This window comes from Ambystoma mexicanum, chromosome 7q (assembly GCF_040938575.1).
Source record: "Ambystoma mexicanum isolate Mex_15411 chromosome 7q, UKY_AmexF1_1, whole genome shotgun sequence".
Classification (NCBI taxonomy): Eukaryota; Metazoa; Chordata; class Amphibia; order Caudata; family Ambystomatidae; genus Ambystoma; species Ambystoma mexicanum.
In genome coordinates, this window is record NC_090941.1 from 133,963,345 (window position 1) to 133,984,382 (window position 21,038).

Sequence of the window (21,038 nt, forward strand, 5' to 3'; positions counted from 1 at the left end):
TATCCCTTTGGACCAAGGCGACATCACTTTGATTTAGTTAGCTTAGAGTGTAAGGAACAGGTTTAGGAATTTGACATTAGGACTTTTACTTTGAACATTCTGACACTAGTTATTTCAGTTCAGCCAGGGAAACCCCTCAGAGTTAGGGCAAGATAGGGTTTTCTTTTCCTTTTTATCTTCTAATACAAGTTTACAGCCAAAACTATGACCCCTCCATGTCAGAGTATTACTTCTGCACCCTTACAACAGATTATGTCTAGCATCGTAGTTGTGTATGTCAGACTTTTGATTATCTTGATCACATCTCTAGAGTCTTGTATAAATGATGTCATTTCCCATTCTTAAGGTTTCATTAAGTGATCTACATATGGAGATAGTGGTTCTAGTATCGACGCTATGGCTGCCACAATGGGTCTCTCCCGGGTGGATTATGTAAGTGCTTATGTATTTTGGGGAGTATGTAAAACAGCAGTGTGTCTGGTGTCTCTGTATCAGAAAATGTTTTGTCACTGATCTAGCCCTGATTATAGGCTGTTCAGCGAGTTCTGAATTTTCTTTTTTGAGTCTTGATGTAGGATTATAAGTCAATTGGACGTACACCTGTTCATCCGAAAGCAGTCTTAAACATTCATTCTCATATTGTGTGGTGTTCATCACCACTATCCCCACCCCCACCCTTGTCTGCAGGTTTTATTGTCAATATTTCATTTTCATTAAGAGATTTTGGTGGCTTCTCTTTCTGTGGAGGGTAAGTTATCAGGTCGATGGTTCTTTTATACAATAGCTTTTTTCATATCATTTATCACTCTATTGTCAAAAGTAATCATTTCAGATGGAATCACATTGGGAGGAGGAACAGGCATGGACTGTGGTTTTAATCCTGTAATGTTCTCTCTCTATGAGTCGGCCCAATTGACTCTCTTTGCTCTGGCAGATATACCTCAAGAAATATTTGAATGAAAGAGTTCCAGTTTTGTGTTAAATGGATTGGCCCAACACACGGGCACAACACGTAAGCCTCTAATGAGTAAGGGTACCTCCCCTTCTTTGAATATGTGACTGGAGATATTTACAATAGGTGCTACCAATTCGCATTGGTTGAATGTTGCTGATTCAGCCATAGACAAGTGTTCATTCTGTGATCTGTTGGAGCATATTGTCTTAGGCTTCTGCCTCTCTGAAAATGTTGGAAAGCGGGTTGGTGTGAGGTTGATGGTCCTGTCTCAGATGTAGGTTCATCAGTGCCACTACTGATAGAGAAATTAGAAGTCTCAGAGAGGGTGACAAATTTTGTATGTCTATTGCGGGAGTCCTTAGTAAAGTTAGATTGAAAGTTTGCATTCAGCGCTTCATAGAAATCTGGTCGTAAATAAGGATATGTAATTTCCTCTTTATAATGTTAAAGATCTTTCTTCAATTTGAAAACGTTTTTTTATCCATGCACATTTGTTTAAATTTGCCAGTCTCATTTAACTTCTCTACTTTTTGTTTGGCATTGATAATGGCAATATTTTCTAGGAGCGCCTTTTCTTGTTTTCAGAAGGCTTCTCCTTGTTTTTAGACTTCTTCTGGAGCTGTCTCTATGATAAAATTATCCAATCCCTAATGCATTTCTTTCCGGTGCCACTCCAATTTGCATTGAATTTAGGATTATCAATTAATACATATAAAATAAGCACAAATAGAAATATTTTCAAAGTAATTTATTATAAAGAGTTTGCATGATATACCTTTGATCACCCTTTATTCCATCAATAAAACACATTTCGTAAAAAGAATGCATGAATAGTCAGACATTTTATAAAAATCGAAAGCACATGTGCCTCTTCTCCCTTACTCCAATGAGAACACATGTTGGCTTCCTGTGTGTTTTGGCAGATCCATACATTAATCTGTTTGTATTTCTTATTGTACACATATCAAAAATAGTTGAATTCTCTGCACAATTAAAATTTACAGTACTTTTTTGCATTTAAGAAACATATTTCGTTTTTTATTTTATATTTGCTGGTATGTGTGGGGTTTATTACAATATGCACATTCAGGAAAAGGAGCAGTGAAAGGTGCCAAACAGTAATACATATAAGAAACAGTGAAAAAAAGAAAAAGGCACAGAAAATATTGAAAAGTAGGCAAGTGAACAACCACTGCGCTACTACGCATCCCACATCTGATGACAATAAATGAAAGGAAAAAAAGGAAAAACATAGGTACACTTATTTTATATAGTTCTCTAAAACCATATTGGATACACAGCAAAGATCAGAAATGAAATCACTTAGAGATCACAATTATTAAGTAACTCGCCCAACAAGGAAAACTTTGAAAAGAAGTTTGACACATCAGACTTTAAGCATAGTTACATGTGGACTTGCCTTTTGTTCAGATCCTCCAATCGTAACAGTCTAGACATACAAAAATGTTTATCGAAATATTCAGCCACAAAAGCTCAGAACTAAACATATACATCCAAAAGGCATATTGCGGATTATTCACTAGATGTGAACATTGCACATCACCATTCACCATTACATATATGTTCAGTATAGTACAGTACTTAAAAGTGCATAGTGGACTTTAAAAAAACCAAAGTTACAAAAAATAACTAGAACAATGTTTTTTTTAAAACAAGTTAATACAACCTGCATTTTGCCTGTCAGTCAGTCATTTAACATATCAGATGCCATATTTAGTTAAAGTTAATTCTAAAAAAGGGAATTTCACTTGGACTTTTTTTTTTACTAGTGGGTGGGATATTATAACATAACATCTTGGTTGTTTGACGTAAGAAATGAAGAGGACATTCCTCATTAGAGCCGTTATGGATTCCAGTGTCTTTTAAAGTCCCCAATACATGGGCCACAAGACCAGACTCTTTCACAACCAAAACCATACCAGACCAGGACCTGGAGCTGGAGCTGTTGGTTATAATCCCTTTAAACATGTTCACATGTCATCATTCATTGTTGCAAAGACAATCTTTGAAATTAATCAATTTAAATAATTGGAGTAGCGTCCCAATACCACTATAGACATTTGGCTAGTGGGAATCGTGTTATGCTTAGAAATTGTTCTCAATACAATATTCATTGTCTTACTTTGATGCTTTGCAATACACACATGAATTAGTTTAAATGTTTCCACAACTCTGTCCCATAATGGTTTTCTAACATTTTTCATTTTCAAATAAATGAACTCTAATCCACCATCTTCCTTTTCCAGTCCTTTTTTGGTGAATGCCACCTGAAATATTTGTTTCATATTTTTACACTTTACCGCACAAAAGGCTTCATCTTTGGATCACCTGTAATGCAGCACTTCCATGTGTTTGGACATTAAATAAAGAAGTAAATGTAACCAATGAGTCGTGCCTTTTCCAACCCCACTAGAGCCATACCACAGTACGTTGAGGCAAGTGGGCTGACTTGTTTCAAATAAACAATTGGGGGTAATTCTACCACTTGGACATTTATAAAATAGATGACCTATATTGGAAGGCAAAACACATACACAAAAATCATGAGACGAGATATAGGATCCTTGATCTCTTGCATGATGTTCGATATGCAGCCTTCACTGAGAATATTGTAATTTCAGAATTTGAATTGGTCAGTATACTGGTTGTTTTCACCAAAGAAACAACCCCTATTGTTCCATCGTTGGCTAATAATGACTGTCCACATCACATTTAATCAAAAGGAAGGCTGCTACAATGCTTCAATCCGCATTTAAAATAAATCTAACCATGTTTTTCAACAACATGTGTGCAAATGTCTACTTACAACTGCAACTAAAAATACACATCTGATACATAGAAATCATGGTAACTGAACACGAAAAAGGGCAGAAAAAGACATCAGCTTCTAACAGTACACATCATGTTGTCTGTAGATGACAAAGGATTCTCTGAGTCCATTTTTGCTGTGCAGACTTTTCCCATTAAAGTAATACAACAGGGTGCAATATTTTCACGTTCAACCACTCACTGCATATAGTTTAAACATGACCTGAGTAATATGCATTAAAATCCTCCTCTTCTACGTCGTAATGATCCTGGAGCGCCCACAGTATCTGTGGATGCTATATTTGAATTCCATTATACTGCCAAATAAAAGAAATGGAAAAAATATCCACTGCAATAAGCAGTAGAGAAAAATACTTTCCCATATACGACAATCACCTGCCCCAAACTCTTCACCCAATCTCCCTTTTCCACCAAGGGTTTGCGGGGACTGGGAGGACAAAGATGGAGAGTTAGTGGATCACATGAAAAGTTAAAACTAAAGCCTTCTACTTGAAATTCATCCAATGACTATGCACAGCAAATGAATGCCTGCCTCCAATCCCCAAAACAGTCAGAGTGACTCAAGATCAAAGAATTTCATGCACATGTCATTTGGAAGCCAAAATTATCAAACAGTAATGTTTTTGTTCTTCTTGTTTAGGGCCTCAACCCTCAATACTGAACAAGAGCATCCTTCACCTATGATACCTTTGAAGACTCAGTCTTTTATGCTACCGAAACATTTTTTTAATTGTTTTTGCGACTTTGTATATGTGTATTTGATTCTTAGCTATAAAATACACCATTAAACTGAGGTATATAAAGATGTTCTGCATGACTCACTAGTCATGCCTGTGAGGTATATTTTGGTTTATCTTATTACAAGTTTCCTTTCTTAATCGTACATTGTGGTCTATTTGATATTTGGGAAATACTGAAAAGCCAAAGATGTTTGCCCACAAAGTCCAGCATAAAATACTACTCAACTTATAAAAGAAATTCATGCAAAAAAAGAAAATCGCAGCAATTCAAATCAGTAGTGCATTTACTTAAAGGGATAGTGTGCTCAAAAATGTTATTGTCTTAAAAGATGGACAAGATGAGTCCAGGAGATTTAAAGCGAAAGCCGCTGCAGTCATAAATACAATGCGGTTGTGTTTATAATTGCAGTGGTTTTCTTTTTTAGTTTCCCGAGCCGGGGGAGCCCAGGAAACTTAGAAAGAAAACCATGCTATCATAAATATGGTTTTCTAAATAAAAAGCACTTACCGGCGGCAGCTTTCCTGCCTGCATTCTCTGCTCTACGCGTCTCCGGCAATAATGAAGCAAAAACTGCTTTAATAAAAGCTACCAGCAGGTGGCTTTTGCTTCATTATTGCCGCAATGGCAGAGATTATCACAAGCACAGGCGGCTCGTCCATTTCACAAAATGGATGCCTCCTAGTGCTTGAAATTATTGGGTTTTAACATTATTTGCTCAAAATTTTACATAGGAACTTTCTTTAAAAAGATGTTTAATATGTTTTTGATTATTGCCCATCTTTCAAGACAATCAAATTTTTGAGCGCACTATCCCTTTAATTGTTGTTGCATTAATGTAACATTCTGATGGGTTAGATTCACTAAATAAATTGGTAATACATTTCTGACAAAATGGTATCTTGCAAGGGACTACATTATTCCTATCCTAACATAACCGTAAGAATGATGCTCTGACTGAACAAAGTTAATGTGCCAAAACAACCCGATAAACCCCCTTTAAGATGGATTGGGTCCTCCCACGTATTCCTCATCTTTGACATTCAAGTCTGCTTGCAGCTTGCTTCGGAAATCTCTTTTCATAGGATTGAGTGTCGTGCGGCGTCGAGTCTTGATCCTCGATGGCCTCCTTAGCGCCCCTTGTGACATCAACACTGGTCTATGAAGCGTGCACGCTGACCGTTCTTTCAGTTCTGTTTTTTCTGCATTGCTGCGTGCTTCAGAGCTACTCACTTCAGCGCAATTTCAAATATGTTTGTCTACAATTAGATGGTTGGTCAGGCTGATCCCTCATACAGAGCAGTATTTTGTAAAGTGGCTGAGTATCTCGGGTCGTCCAAGCCCACAGCTGCTATTGAGACTGATGACCTCAGTGATATTTTAGACAGTGGTCCAGTTAGGGAGGCTGTGTTACCATTCCATGCAGCCTTGAGAGACAGGGTTCTGGAAAACTGGCTAAAACCAGATTCTGTTCCACCAGTTAATAATTTGTTAACAAAGAAATGCAAAACTGCTTCTGTGGTCCCTCCTTTTTTTTAACAAGCACCCTACACCTGCAAGCCTGGTGGTTCAAGCAGCAATAGTTTCACCAAAAGCTGCAGCTCATCTTTCTGCTCCGGCAGATAAGGAAGATAGAAGAATTGACTCTTTAGCAAAAAGAGTATTTAGTGCAGGGAGCATGGCTTTAAAATCAGCTAACTCTACCAGTGCCTTAGCGAAGTACGCTCACACCCTTTGGGGTGTAGCTGCTCTTGCAGCAGAACACATTCCGGCGGGAGAAAAAGAGAAGGTTTCTGAAGTATAATACAGGATGGAAATGATGCCAAGAGGCAGTTGTTGCAGTCCAGCCTGGATACAGTGGATTCAGTAAGCAGGTCTATGGCTGGCAATACCGTGCTTAGGCGCATGTCTTGGCTAATAAAAATCTGGATTTTTTGCAAAGTCCAGGCACGTTTACTTGACATGCCATTTGAAAGGACTTTGCTGTTTGGTGAGAAGGCTGATATTAGCCTGGAAAAGCTGCAAGCATCTTGAGCTGCAGCTAAATTATTAGGTGCAGCAATCAAGCAACCTCAACCTTCAAAGGACGTCCTTTTCGTTTTAATTCCTCCATCTCTAGAGGAAGAGATACATTCTCATAAAGGGGCCAAAGAAGAGCCCCTTGTGGATGAAGAAATCTCTGTTCAACACCAGCAGAGTTACCCACAGCTGCAGGTGGTGCAGCAAAATGACTCCCTCACCCACAAGTCTGTGGTAGGAGGAAGACTGTCATGTCATCTCCGGGGTTGGTGAAGCATAACTTCAGACGCATGGGTGCTACAAACTTAAGCAGACGGTTACAGTCTTCCATTTCTGAAAAGACCTCCCAATTGCCCCCCAAAATCCAGATCAACCTTGATTCCAGATCTGCTCCGCCAACAGGATATTCTCATCCTGTTGGTGAAAGGTGCAATAGAATTGGTACCTGCGTTGGAGAGAAACCAGGGTTGGTATTCTCCCTACTTCCTGATACCCAAGAAAGACGGAAGAGTATGTTCCATCTTAGACTTGAGGTGCCTGAACAAGTTCCTCAGCAAGGACAAGTTCAAGATGTTAAGTCTTTCGCAGATCCTTCGACTCCTGGATTTGTTGGTGTCATTGGACCTTCAGGATGCTTACTTTCATGTGCTGATCCATCAGAAGCACAGAAAGTACCCGAGGTTCGCAGTTGGTGGTTTTCATTATCAGTTTCAGGTTCTGCCATTTGGGCTCACCTCAACCATGAGGGTCTTCACCAACCTTATGGCAGTAGTGACAGCAAGTCTAAGAAGGGTAGGCATACACATCTACCCCTACCTAGAGGACTTGTTGATCAGGGCTTTTTCTCTGGTACAGTCTCTGAATCATCTCGGTCACACCTGCCAATTCCTCCACAAGCTGGGCTTCTCCCTGAACTTCAAGAAGTCCCACTTGACACCATCACAGAAGCTTCAATTCATTGCAGCAATCCTGGATTCGGTTTTGTGAAAAGCTTTGCCATCCGGGTTAAGGGCTCAACATCTCTTGCAGATGGTCCAAAAATTCCAGAGGGCCCAATGTCTTTCGGCCTACGATCTACTAAGGTTGCTCCGCCTCATGGCATCCTGCATTTTTCTGGTGCCAGAAGCCCATCTGAGACTGATATCCCATCAATGGGTGCTCCGATCCCAGTGCTCTCAATTCTCCAGCAGAATGACAGACCTTCTCCAGGTCCCGAAAAAGGTCGCCCCGGATCTCCTGTGATGGGCCAGCCAAGAGAATGCCATGAGATGAGAACCCTTTTGGCAAACATGGCCGCAGACGACAGTTGTGACCGACGTGTCCATCACAGGATGGGGAGCCCAAATGAGAGATCTTTCACTAAGCGGTCTCAGTCGGAGTCCAGACTCCATGTCAACCTTTTGGGGCTGAGGGCAATCAGACTAGCACTGAAGGCCTTCCTGCCCTCAATATGGGGGAAGAGTGTCCTGATAATGACGGACAACACAGTGGGCATGCACTACCTCAGCAAGAGAGGTGGTGTAGGGTTACTGCCCCCATGCAGAGAGGCAATGCAGCTTTGGTTCTGGGCACTGAGAGAAGGAATCACTCTTGTGGCAATTCATCTAGCTGGAGAAAAGAACACAGCAGCAGATGCTCTGAGCAGGCAGAGCATGATCTCCCACGAGTGGGAACTAGCTCAGGAAGCCCTTCTGGAGATCTTAACACTTTGCGGAACCCCTCAAGTGGATCTATTCACGACCAGTATCAACAGAGTGCGAGCTGTTCTGCTCCACAGAATTTCTCCAAAGAGGAGCTCTAGGAGACGCGTTTGTGGTGGAGTGGGAGTTTCCACTACTGTACGCGTTTCCAACAGTCACCTTCATTCCTCATGTCATCAGGAGGTTGAGGAACTTTGTAAGAACCATAATCCTCATTGCTTGAGCCCATACATTCATGCCCTCTGAAGAGGCTCACTATGAAAACGACCTTTTAAGTAGCTATCACGCCTGCCCGTAAGGGTAGTTGAGCTACAGGCTGTCAAACAATCTTTTAAATCCTTTTCCAACGATAAAGAAAAGTTAAGAGTTAGGTCAGCTTTCCTTCTGAAAGTTGTGTTAGAGTTTCATTTAGCACAACATATTGTACTGCCATCTTTTTACCCTCCTCCATCTAAAGAGTAGGAGAGACTACATCATCTAGTCCCGTAAAGGGCACTAAGCTACATTACAAGGACTGCAAGTATTCGACAAGATGATCAGCTTTTCATCGCTTATGCTGGCCACAGACTGGGCATTGCAGTGACGCAACAAACAATCAGTAGATGGATTGTAATGTGCATAACTGAGTGTTACTCATTAAGAGGCAAAGATTTGTCCGTAGGTTTGAGGGCACATTCCACTAAAGGGGTGACTGCTTCTTCAGCTCTGGAAAGAGGTGTGCCTGTGTCAGACATTTGTAGAGCGGCAACCTGGTCGTCGCTTTACACTTTCAGTAAATTTGACTTTGTAGATTATTTTTCAGGAGAGGAAGAAAAATTTGGCAAGGCTGTCCTCCATAATATTAATAAAAAGAAAATTCTTGCCACCCACTGCCTAACTCAATCTACTCTGGGGGCTATCAAAGATGAGGAATATGTGGGTGGACACAATCCATTCGAAGAACAGGTTACTTATCGCCCAACCATCCACCCCTTCTTGCCGGCTTAGACTTTTCCGTGTCTTACACCTTCCTTTCTCGCAACGTCAAGATTGTCTCCTCCTATGACACCACGCAAGTTAAAAGAGGGAAAAAACAAAGAACTGAAGTAGGTCAGCACACGTTCTTCATATACCAGCGTCGACATCAGGAGAGATGCTACGGAGGCCATTAAGGACCAAGACGCGATGCTGGACCCTATGAAAAAATGTTTACGAAGCAAGCTGCAAGCAGACTTGAATGTCAAAGATGAGGAATACGTGGAAGGAACATCCAGTCGAAAGAACATTACCACGGGTAAGTAACTTGTTCTTTTATGTTAAAAAAAAAACATTTTTATTAACAGCAAGGTTTCCAGAACTGAAAATAGCGTGATTATAATGCAAGTGTAAGACAGTAAGTGTGGCCATATTGACAGTTTATATGGACTGTACCACATATGCTTACATTGAGTTTAAGATATGTCATTTTCCCTTAACAAGATTGGTGGCCATCCATTGCTTCATTGCCCTGGTGACCTGTAGGAACGAGCATGACCATTTAATACTCAGGGCATAAAAAATGAAGATCAGCAAGTAGGCACACTGCCAATGGGTACTGGTCACAAGTCAACTGAACAACAGATCTCGCAGTAGCTGTAGAGAATACCTATATTTGTTATGACCTAAAATATTTAACATTGGTATGTGGGGGCTTCAACCCCAATTAAAAAACATTAACACAAAATATGGTATACTTTAGAAAAGGTCAACACTTAGAAGACAACCTTTGGATCATTAACATTTTTAAAAAAAATGGAAAGTGGCCTTTCGGTGGGTTGACTTTTTGTGGTCTCATAAGAAGTACATTCACATTTGGAATTAACCTTTTGCGATAGAAGCAAAACCATATTTCCTGATTGTTATGAAGTGATATACAAACAAGAAACACAAATAGCACCGATTAACTTTTAAAGAATAACACTGTATCCGAACTTTAAAAAAGTGCATTTTGGAATGTATTTTCGAAAGCAAAGAGATGCTTTTTTGCATTCAGCTCTGCCCTCACGCTTAACTTCCCCACCAAATGTACTCATTTGTACTGTTGGAGACTAAGAAAAAGTTATAAGGTTAGATGATTTGTAAGCCCTGTAGTCCTCATACTAGGCGTTCTGCTGTTTCCAACTCCTAGGTACCTGGCACCAGCATGCAACAAGACTGTAAAATGCTTCTTAGTCTGTGGTCACAAGATACAGGACATGTGCACTCTTACATGCGTTGGTCAATGACTCCTCTTGCACCAAGGCTGTGCTTGCACAAAGTTTGTTTTAGCGCGTTGTTCAAGTGAACGGGCCGGGCAGATGATGAAGTCGTAAAGAACATAGGACTTGCTCTTACAGTACTTCCAGGTAGCTCATATGATGGGAAGTGGATCCCAAATGTAATGGTGGAAAGAAAACAAAGGGCAGCATTATTTAAACAAATAGACTTCTCTGGGCCTTCTAGCCACAATCATGTGAAGATGCATCCAAACAATTGTTTTACGTTTTGATATGTTTGTCGAGAGCAACATGCCGCATCGAAATGGACTTTTGCCATTGTTTTGATAAAGGTAATTTGCACATGGACAATCTAGATGACTGTGGCTATATTGTCCAGAACGCACAATGGAAGACTATTGAAAGAACAAGACACAGATGAATAAGCCGGCATAAAATGTACACAACATAACGAGAAGGTGGTCCAATACGATACAATAGGGATGGAATAACTCTACTGAATGGGGTAAGCATATCATACGAGTAAAGGTTTACCAGATTAAATGCTTGAAAAATAGGGAATGTTTATTTCCCTAGGATATTGAATACAGCATGAACCATTTGTTCTTGACACCCAGACACGAATGACCAATGCCTCCACAGAGTACCCAAATGAGTGAAAAAAGATCAATAGGCTAACGTTTTTATTGAGGTGTCAATAAGCAGAGACTCAAGTGGGTATTGAAGTTGCAAGAGAATAATTACAACAAGCAGCCATACATAAACCTGTATAAGAGTGCACCATGTGAGCGGGGGAACCAGGAACATCCCCAAACTCCGATGGCACCATCGCAAGGATGCATGTTAAAATAACGTAGGACGAAAAAGATCGAATTGCAAACTGCAGAGGTCCACTGTGCCGCATTTTGCAATTCGATCTAGCCGTTTAAAAAAAAAAATGCACCCCACATTCACTTTCATGTATGCAAGGGATGCCCCTGAATCTGAAAATACCAAAGTAGGAGTGTGGGGGACACCCCCTCAACTCGCGCACACCTACCACAGTAGTTTCGGATTCATGATTTTATATATATGGCTAATACGGTGAAACCTTGTGTACGGTCTTCTGGATACGAACTTTTGGGTCGATACCCCATCACAATGAGGGGCTAATGGTAAAAAGGTTCAGAGGGAGCCTAGGAACAAGGGGTTGAATTCCCTGTGGGTGGTTCTTTGTGTGTGGGTTTGGCATTGCAGTTAGTTGAGGTACTTGGTACTAAAGTTGACTTGATCAACTCTGATACCAATGTCAAATTAAAAGAACCAAAGGATGTGTCAAAGAAAACTCAGTACTAGCATGAGCAGATGATGAAAAGGTGAAGACTGACTGAGCTGCGAAATGCAAAATCCATCTTCATATGTAAGTGGAAATTGGTTGCAAGCATACGCTGGAAACGCTGCAGAATGGTTGAAAGAGCAACGAGAGAGGTCACATGCTGATCGCTGCATGCAAAGACGGCGCTGAATGGACGATCAAGGCCGATTAAAGCAAACAGGGCAGCGTCGCTGGATGAACGAGGAAGGCAGTGAGACACCATGGAGCAGGCTGACAGGGAGATGGCGTGGAAATGCCAATGCTGGAAAACGAAGATACTGGCAGTACCTGCTAGATTAGTTTATCTTAAACTGAGACCAGCCTTTGTGATACAGAAGGCCTCCAAAATGCTCCCTACTGTGGAGGTGATCCGGTGTAACAGAAGACTTTAGCTTGATCTTGTGTGCTTTAACAACCCTGTGTATCTAATAGTTATTCTACTATTCAGCTGCACAGGCCAGTGGAGAGTAATCCTGGTTCCTAGACACGAAAGTCTCCCCACATGCTAGAATCGAACAATATCTAAACTGGTAAACTCCTACTAATGCAACATTAGTTGGCACTGTAACCTCGCCCCCTAAGGAAAGAAATAAGCAGATGGGCATGGCAAAACATTGCAGAAATCTTGGAAATAAAACCACTGCTGCTATTGGATCTCAGGAGCTGGCACGCCCCAAGCATACATCCGATGAAAGATCCAGACATTGAGAAAGTACAGAGATCCCTTGGGATACTCACATGGAATAATACCATGGTGCACGAAGGGAAATTCGCCATGTTAGAATAGTTCCTCAAAATGGAGGGCAATATGCCAGCAAATACCTTATAGAGTCAGATCAGCCCTTTGGAAGTGCTGGCCTAACTTCCCAACACTTCCTGTTGCATTGCGGTGAAGCCATAAAATAGTGTGCAACCACCTGCTTAGGAGAGCGATCTCCAGATTATAAACAGACATACAAAGAAAGAGACAAGACCTTTCAGCACACACTTAGTCTAAAACAAGTGGGGTCTGGAACTACGAATACCATTAAGAAGACTAATGGCATGAGATCTGTGGCCTTATACTAGAACTAGATCAATAAGTACCAGACCTGCACTGGTGCATTACCAGTTCATGCGTAGATTACATTGTACACCAGTTTAGAGGAATACATGTGATCTGAATCAGTTGGATGAACGCCCCAAGCATGGCACTGCCCCTACTCACTTTAAACATATGGTCTGGGGATGTTCCAAAATTACCAGATTCTGGGAACAGGTGATAAAGGAGCTAGGAGAGATGCTAGGCAGAGCGTCACGCCATCCATGGCCGGATGCCTGCTGGGCTTCAATATAGAGAAAACAACCGCATAATTTAAAATTCACAAGACTGGCAATACGTCTGGCTAGAAGATACATAGCACAGAGGTGGATGCAACACAGACCCCCCCCCCCATTGGAAGACTGGTTGAAGGATATGATGTACATCCACGAAAATAGAGAGAGACGACTGCAATCTTCTGCTTGCGAGATCCCTCCCAAAGGATATCTACGACTCATTCTGAATGTATCTCATGAAGCACAGAGTGAGTGATAACGCCACTCGAGACTGAATTAATAAGGAATAGACTAACCCGGGAGAAACCAAGCCACAATGTGCATGACAGATTGTCTCATTAATACTAACTGATACGGAAACATGAATCCAACAAAAAAACAAACTACCCTGTACACATCTATGTTGAGACTTTTTAACAACACATTGTTTCATGGGAAGCAGCCATTTTGAGAAACTTACTGCATAGTTTATTGACCCTCGGGGCGGGCGGGTGGGGGGGGGGGGCACATATGGAGTGGGAACTGGTATGTAAAGAGAAGCAGGGATTAAATTAACCAGTAATGAGAGGGATCATGAATGATGAAGCAAGGGGATTTCAACAGAGTCTAGTTGATCCTCTTGGGAGATTTGCAAAAGGAATGATTGGCTTGTGAGAAACTGAAGCATTTCAAAGACCCTGCGCCCATTTGCAGCAGGAGGAAATGCATCACCAGTCATAGCTTTGGTACCAAGAGATGCATAGTGATTTGTAGGTGTTCCAACCCAGATTAGATCCGAAGGCGAGCCCCGGAACAGACGGTCTGGCCTTTTGAGATGTACCCAATCTCCTGAGATATCAAATCTATAGTTTTGTTCCATTGTCTAAAGATGATTTTTGTATGGACCTTGAGCACACTCGGCACAGGGAGTAAAGGGCCTCAATGTGAATTTCCTAAACAGAAGGGCACAGACTTTGCGGGAGTGAACTGCTGAAAGCTTTTGGAAGCAGAGAATACATGCACTGAAACCTGACCCAAGTGGCATAGTCAATCCAAAACTGTAAAGTCAGATGAAGCAGATGAAGAAAAAGACGATCGATACATGGGGGGCAGATTCTCAAAAACGGTAGCAGATTTAAAAAGTACAGTATTTTGAAAAATGTGCCGTCACTTTATTCTCAAAAGGTGGTGGGTGACCTGTGCATTTTGTGCGGTTTGTGGCAGTGCAAAAGATGTGGTGGACGGCATCCTTGCAGACAGTGTTGGACTGTGCTACAGGCTGGGAGCGGATTTCGCAGTGACGGGCCCTTAAAGGGCACGTATTTGTAAAATGTGTCACAAAGAAAAAAGCATTTCTATGCTTGTATGAAGGGTAGAAACAAAATTGCTACGGAAACTGCTGCTGTTCCACGTAAAAAGAAATGCATTACAGAGTTAGGAACTCCCCTATCTCGTTCTGTGCATCCTCCTGCGCCTATTCAAAACCGGTCTTGTTTTCTGCACATTTTAAAGCAAGTCCCATTTGTGAATATGGGATGTACTTAAAAATGTGCAGAAATGCCGTGCAAATACGCATACGGCGTGAATAAGGGCATTTGAATGGGCACGTTTAAAAGGCCCTTTGAGGAAAGGATGCGTCATTTTTGGGGGCGCATTTGAGGATGTGCTAGCACATCTCCTCACTTGAGCCAAAAATGCTTTGAGAATCTGGCCCAGAATGAGAGCAGATTTGCCTCAATATCATATTGAGGAAAAGATGGAATGGTATAAATTCGCCTGCGCGGGAATTAATATGTTTTTCCAGATGTGCACCACACAGTGTTTTAGCTTCTTAACAAGACGTTTACCATTCTATCATTAGGCGGGGCCAGGTACAGGTGGATTCGGAACGAGAGTTCGATGTGGGTGGACAGTCCTGATCAAAAAAAGTCACTTCCAGCAACACTGGCATTGACAAAGCAGCTAGGTTTGGACAAGCAATGCTAAAAAAAAAAAAAAAAAACGGGTTCTTTTTAAAAACATCTAATGAGCGCAGCCACCCATTCATAACAATTTTGGATAAGTCAAGCTCACTGCTCCTTGACCCGTTAAAAGTTAAATAGTAAACTAACTTGCGATTAAAATAAAAACAACCCATTCAAATGTCCAAAACGGGCAAGCAATAGAATGCAATTTGGTGGATGTGCCCCTGTGACCAACCACGCACTATTTGCATTTAGAGAGGCAGCTCTAGCCTTTACTGAAGGAAGAAAATGCGAAAGTGGGAGAGAAAAAAAAAAGAAAGATGAAAAAGAGGAGAAAGAAAGAGAAAGAGGAAGAGGAAGAAAGAAGACACAGAAAACAGAGCAAAGGCCTGAAGTAAACAAAAGAAAAACAAAGCAGAAAGGAACTCCAACATTAAAGAAATACTTTTTTAAAAAATGACCACTGAAAAAAGCAAAGCAAGAAAGAATGCGACAAAAGACCACAAGAAACCAAAGACATTTAAAGAGATAAGAAAAGAAACGGCAAATGTTAAGAAGGAAAGTGAAACATGGTGCGAAGAAAGTAAAATAAAGGTAGGAGCTTGGTCATTTTCGCTACTCTGGTTAAATTAACATATTTCAATGTTCATAGACAGAGCAGGGTATCCACTGCTGACCTAAAAAGACAGGGAAACGAACGAACGCCCAGGGCTCCATCAGCTGTTATTCATGTGCCAATGTGCCCATGGCATGGCGGTCATGCTCAAGCAGTCCTTATGAATGGAACAAGCAGTGACCTGACATAGTTCCAAGATTTGCAGTGCATTGTGGAATGTTCGCTTCTTTGCAATTCAGCAGAATTCTGTTCCGTGCAACCTATGCAGGGAGGCCTCAGTGGCGATTACTGCTTGAATTGGTCGGAAGGGAAACGCCCATTGGAATGATTAACGTATCTTCATGGCGTAGTAGATCACCAGGCGCTGATCATTGCGGAAGCGGAAACGGCACCAAGCCCTCCTCGGCGTTGCTCCAGTTGTGAAAATAGTCGCGGTACCATTCGACTGAAAGAGAAAAAGCAGATGCGCCATTAAATTGCAACCAATGTTAACCACACAGGGCCAGCATAACACGTAAAGCCAAAACAACATTATGGATGAAAAGCCGCACAGTTATTGTCTGGCAGAACAGCTTTTTGTGATTGATTAAGTTAGTTATAATGCGCCTTTACACAAGTGTTAAGGCAAATATTTCCCTTTTTGAATACTGTATATTCCTACTGCGACCACTTGTAGGGAATTATGGAATTCATTATCAACTGCTGTAATGACAGGGGATGCAGCGTTTTCCCTGACAATTTGTTTCCTCTTTTTTCTTTTTACTTTTGGCTATTAGGTGGTGCTAAAAGCCAAACTATTGGAGTACTACTAGGAGAGAGAGAAAGCATGCGAGGAGGGATACACAGCTTGTGGGTGTTTAGTCCTTTATCAACCCATTGACGGCCCATGCCATGCTGTTCCCTATGGCTATTCCCACCCACTACTTGCCCCTCTCGGTCAAAACACACCCTCCTGGGTTCTCCATGGAGTTCTATGTACTTTAAAAAGAGTGATTTACACCGCTATACCAACACTCGTAATCCTGTAGTAATGCCACTGGACCGAGTGGCAGTAATGTAAATGTTTTGGCAGTGAATAGGAAGATTTACCACCAATTTACAGCCCAACAGATAATGAAGCCCTAAAGCCGAGTCAACATATACGCTGTTTATGAGAAGAAGCACTTCTATATCAACAGAAACAAATAATGTATCTTTTGCTGCTGAATGGTCTGTTAAAGCGCCATCCAGCTGCATATTTTATTACGCCATAAGCAATGCAATCAAAGTAAATCCCCCTCTGCTTCCACCAACAGTACTGCGTTACGGTATAAAAGGCCAAGCCCACTTCTGGCACAATCCTGTTGTAAAGCGCTCCGCTGCTCTTGAGCTAGGTTTGCGCTTTAATCAATAACACAAACCAAATCGAGAGGAAGGAAGTAGAGCCTCACATCGCCTTCAGCAGTGTGGCTTAAAAAGTGGTGATAATTTCTTTACTGCTACTTTTCTATCTAAGTGATTTCAATCCAGCACTCCCAAATAAGTCAATGCCTAGTATGGGATGCCCAATGGAAACCCTTATTTATATATTGTTATGTCAAAAGTTCTTTTAATTCTGGATGATGTACCCTTCTATAACGCCCCTCTCTTTGAATCCCCCCGGTCTCACTGAACCAAGAAATAGGTTTGTTTTGCAATTTATAAGATTTATTTGAAGAATTGAACGATAAATATAGATTACACTTTTATGAATATGAATAATATCTGAATATCACACTTATGAATATGAACAATGATCAGCAATGGGTAATATTACAATATCAACAAGCTCTTTAATCAATTAGGAGTAGGAATAGGAAGAATAATGTAGCAGAGAATAACTTTGTATGGGTTCAAGGAAATGCAATGATAGGAAGGAATGCAACACAGAAATAAACTTGATATGACTTCAATCAAAGACAATGTGATCACTCTTTCCCCCTGTTACGACTCACTCCCCCCTAATATGCAATATAGAGATATAGAATGAGGGCACACCGGTTTCAGGAATAACAATCAACAATGCAGTTCAATCCCGATTCCCCCCAGCAAGCTTAGAAAGAACAGTAATGATTTCAAAACAGGTCAATTGCTTTTAAATGTAATATGAAGTGATGGGAAAAATGCTAAAAATGATTTTATTTCACTAGATGAGATTCAGAACTAGTGAGAGTTGCTTTGGGTTGGTTCAGGTCAACACTAGCAATGATTGTTGAATGGTTAGCAGATGGAAAACGAAATTCAGAAGTTGAATTCAAGAAATAGCTGTTTTTACATGTGGTGAAATTTAGCCAAATGCAAATTTGCGGCAACTTTTCCACGTGCGGGAAACGCGATTACGGAAAAGCTATAAGGAAAAGGAATTGGAAAGCTGAGGATGTTAGCTTCAAAATGACATTTAAATTTAGTTCCTAGCACATACGGTTCAAAAGTTAGAGGTTTTAGTGAAGGTATATTTTTCTCAAAAGGAGTAAAGATTTCAAATGAAATTGCGCTTTGAATTGCAAACAGGTTGGCTTACACTAACAATTATCACAGGATTAGATGGATGAGAAAGGATTCAGAATGACAAAAGAGATTCTACAATGCAGTCTGGATATGTTGGAATGGGTTGGATGGATTACTTTAAACTAAGAAATGACTATGGACAGTTCTACACTAAATACTCACAACTCTGGTTTTGGAATGGAATGGGCCTGTCAAAGATCTGGTCAAGGGTTTGGACTTCTCTCACCACCGGACAGGATCAGGGCACCTGGACTCTGCTCTCAGCAAAGCACTCTGGTCTGCGCGGCCTCTTGGAGTCGATCTGACAGGTTGTGGGTTACAGCTCTGCTGGACTGGTCTGGATCTTGGGTTCTAGCACGGGTTCTTGGCCAGAAGCAGCAAACAGCTCAGCCAGGCTGTTGAATGAGTTAGGTTAGGCCCCGTGAAAGTTGGGGGTTAAATCGGGTTTGCAAGGTTTTTAAAGGCCTGCTGAAAAGGGTTCAGCTTTTTGGATTAGGCCTCTGCTTCAGGGTTCTAGAGTCTGGTTCTGGAGTCTGGATCTGGAGTCTGGTTCTGGATCTTCCTGCAGGGTGCTCCACCAGTGGATCAGTTGATGAGTGAAAGAGTGTGGTTCTTGCCTGTCCTCAGCAGTCAATATTTATCTATTTTCCAAAGTGGGTGGGGAGGCCGATTGTCTATGCCCAACCCTCTAAGTATCTGATAGGTCAGAGACTTCCCTGTCCCCTGATTTGAGAAAGGAACAGTGTGTCATGTGTCAGAGTAATGCTGCCATTTACAACCTAGGGAAGAACCTCCCCCCTTTGCTTTTACCCAGAAAATCAATTTTTCCCAAAAAACATATTTTCAATATACACAACTTGTTAATAATACATATACACATCACAGATTGCCTATGGTACGTTTCTGTCAAAATCTTATCTTCCTACGAGTTCTGGTTCATAAATGACAATTTTTCACGCTTTTGGTTGGTTACACATTTTCGGATCGGTACAATTTTTGATACATAGATGCACATACCATCTGGGCATATTCCTGTCATTTTTCATGTTCCTAACATAATCACAATTGCTAGAATATGAACAATTTCATGGTTCAGTCTCTGAATGTCTCACAGATTCCATATTAGTTTTAAACTCTAAGTTTCATATTTTTGTCAGTTCGGTACAATTTTTTATACGTCTTTTCCTTAAACATATATTTAGTCCAATTTAAAATCCACATTTTCAGTCTGGCCCACCTCCAAAGCTTGGCTGAGTCAGAGAGTCACATGGCTTGTCTTCCTGCCAGGGCAGTTGATGTCAGTCACACCCGAATTAGCATTTTCATTCAGTTCAAGGACTCCATTGTCTCTTTCCCAGAACAGCAGAGGAAGTCTCCTCCCCTTCTCATTAGCATCCCAATGCGATATCCTCTCCTTTTGGTGGGACGGAACAGGGTGGGGTGTTCTCAGGGGAAGAAAGCCTCTTTGAAGTTTTAGCTGATTCAGGTTATTTTATGGTCAATTGTGACATAGTTCCTTGTGAAAAATTCCAGTTACAAATTTAAAATCAGCAAACCTATCTTCAATTCCAGTCTTTTTCAACATGAAAATCAATGTGTGGCACCCTATATTGCATTTGATGGAAGTCCCTTCCTTGGCATATTTAGCTTTTGAGACACAGCTTCTCCTATCAGATTTAGAAATCGCCAGCGTCTGACAGAGGCGAGTAACGGTATTACACCCATTTTTGACAGATTTCTTCCCAGCAACCATCTTCAAAAGTGGGTTTTGTTCTGATAACATATACTCCTGCTGACATTATATTTCTGTGGATTCTTGAAGTAGAATGATGTTCAACACCCAACAGGAGGTTGGATCTTTTGGGTGGTTTGTGAGCCATGATTTTTGCAAATTTGACAACCAAGAAAAAAACAGATTTTCACACAGCTCTGTGTTTCTTTTGCAATTAGCCTTGCTCTGTGGGCAGCCAAGTGATGGGTTTTGGCAGTGGTCTCCTGTGTTACCACTGACCTAGGCAAAAGTGGATGGCGGCCTATTTTTCAGATTTTTACTGCGCCCTGCTGGATGATTTTTTAGCGAGCAAAATACTCTCTGGCAACCATTATGATGTTCCTGATGCAAGTAATGCACAGTAATGTTGCAGGGCCTGGACTAGTGGGTTGAAACATCCCACAAGCCCCCCCTCTTGCCATCGGCATTGATCTTCCATCAATGGGAATTCGCAAGACTGGGATGTCAGTTTCATCTCTTCTGATTCCACAAATGGCAAAGATCATCGTCTTTTCCTCCGTCAAAGGTGGATCGATCGGTTCTCCTCACCAGTCCTGATGTGAGTATTGAGCGATACTCTGGGCCCCTCTGATGTTTGCTCCCGGTCTCCGGGTAGGCCTCCTTGGTTTCCGTCTCCATGGTTTATCAATCCTAGGATGACAAAGCAAAAACATATTCGTAGACATTTCCCCACCACTATTAATGTAGTGGGGTGGACACATACATTTTGATAAATCAGGACAATTGTTATTATTGTATTTTATAGGCTATAAATGGAATATTTTAGAATTGGAATTTTATGGATCTGGGGTTACCCCCTCTGGGTTCCAGAAGACTCCTCCATTTGCTGCAGAGTGTGCCTAGGATGGCAACACTTTAGTTGATTAATATGGACCCACTTGTCTTCCCCTTCCGCCAAACTGCCTTTGGGGATGCAGATTTTGTAGGCGACTGGTGAGATTTTGTCTACAATTTCAAAAGGACCCCTCCAGGTAGGTAATGCTAATGTTAAAGG

General features: G+C 41.3%; 1 protein-coding gene across 1 annotated transcript in view; it reads right to left on the bottom strand.

The window, feature by feature from the left end:
• Positions 1–1,688: 1,688 nt before the first annotated feature.
• Positions 1,689–21,038, bottom strand: part of TGDS (TDP-glucose 4,6-dehydratase) — a 521,057-nt gene continuing 501,707 nt past the window's right edge. Inside the window, exon 12 of the mRNA XM_069639164.1 lies at positions 1,689–16,171. Within this exon, the coding sequence (XP_069495265.1) occupies positions 16,095–16,171 (77 nt within the window). The 3' untranslated portion in view covers positions 1,689–16,094. The remainder of the gene's footprint in view (positions 16,172–21,038) is intronic.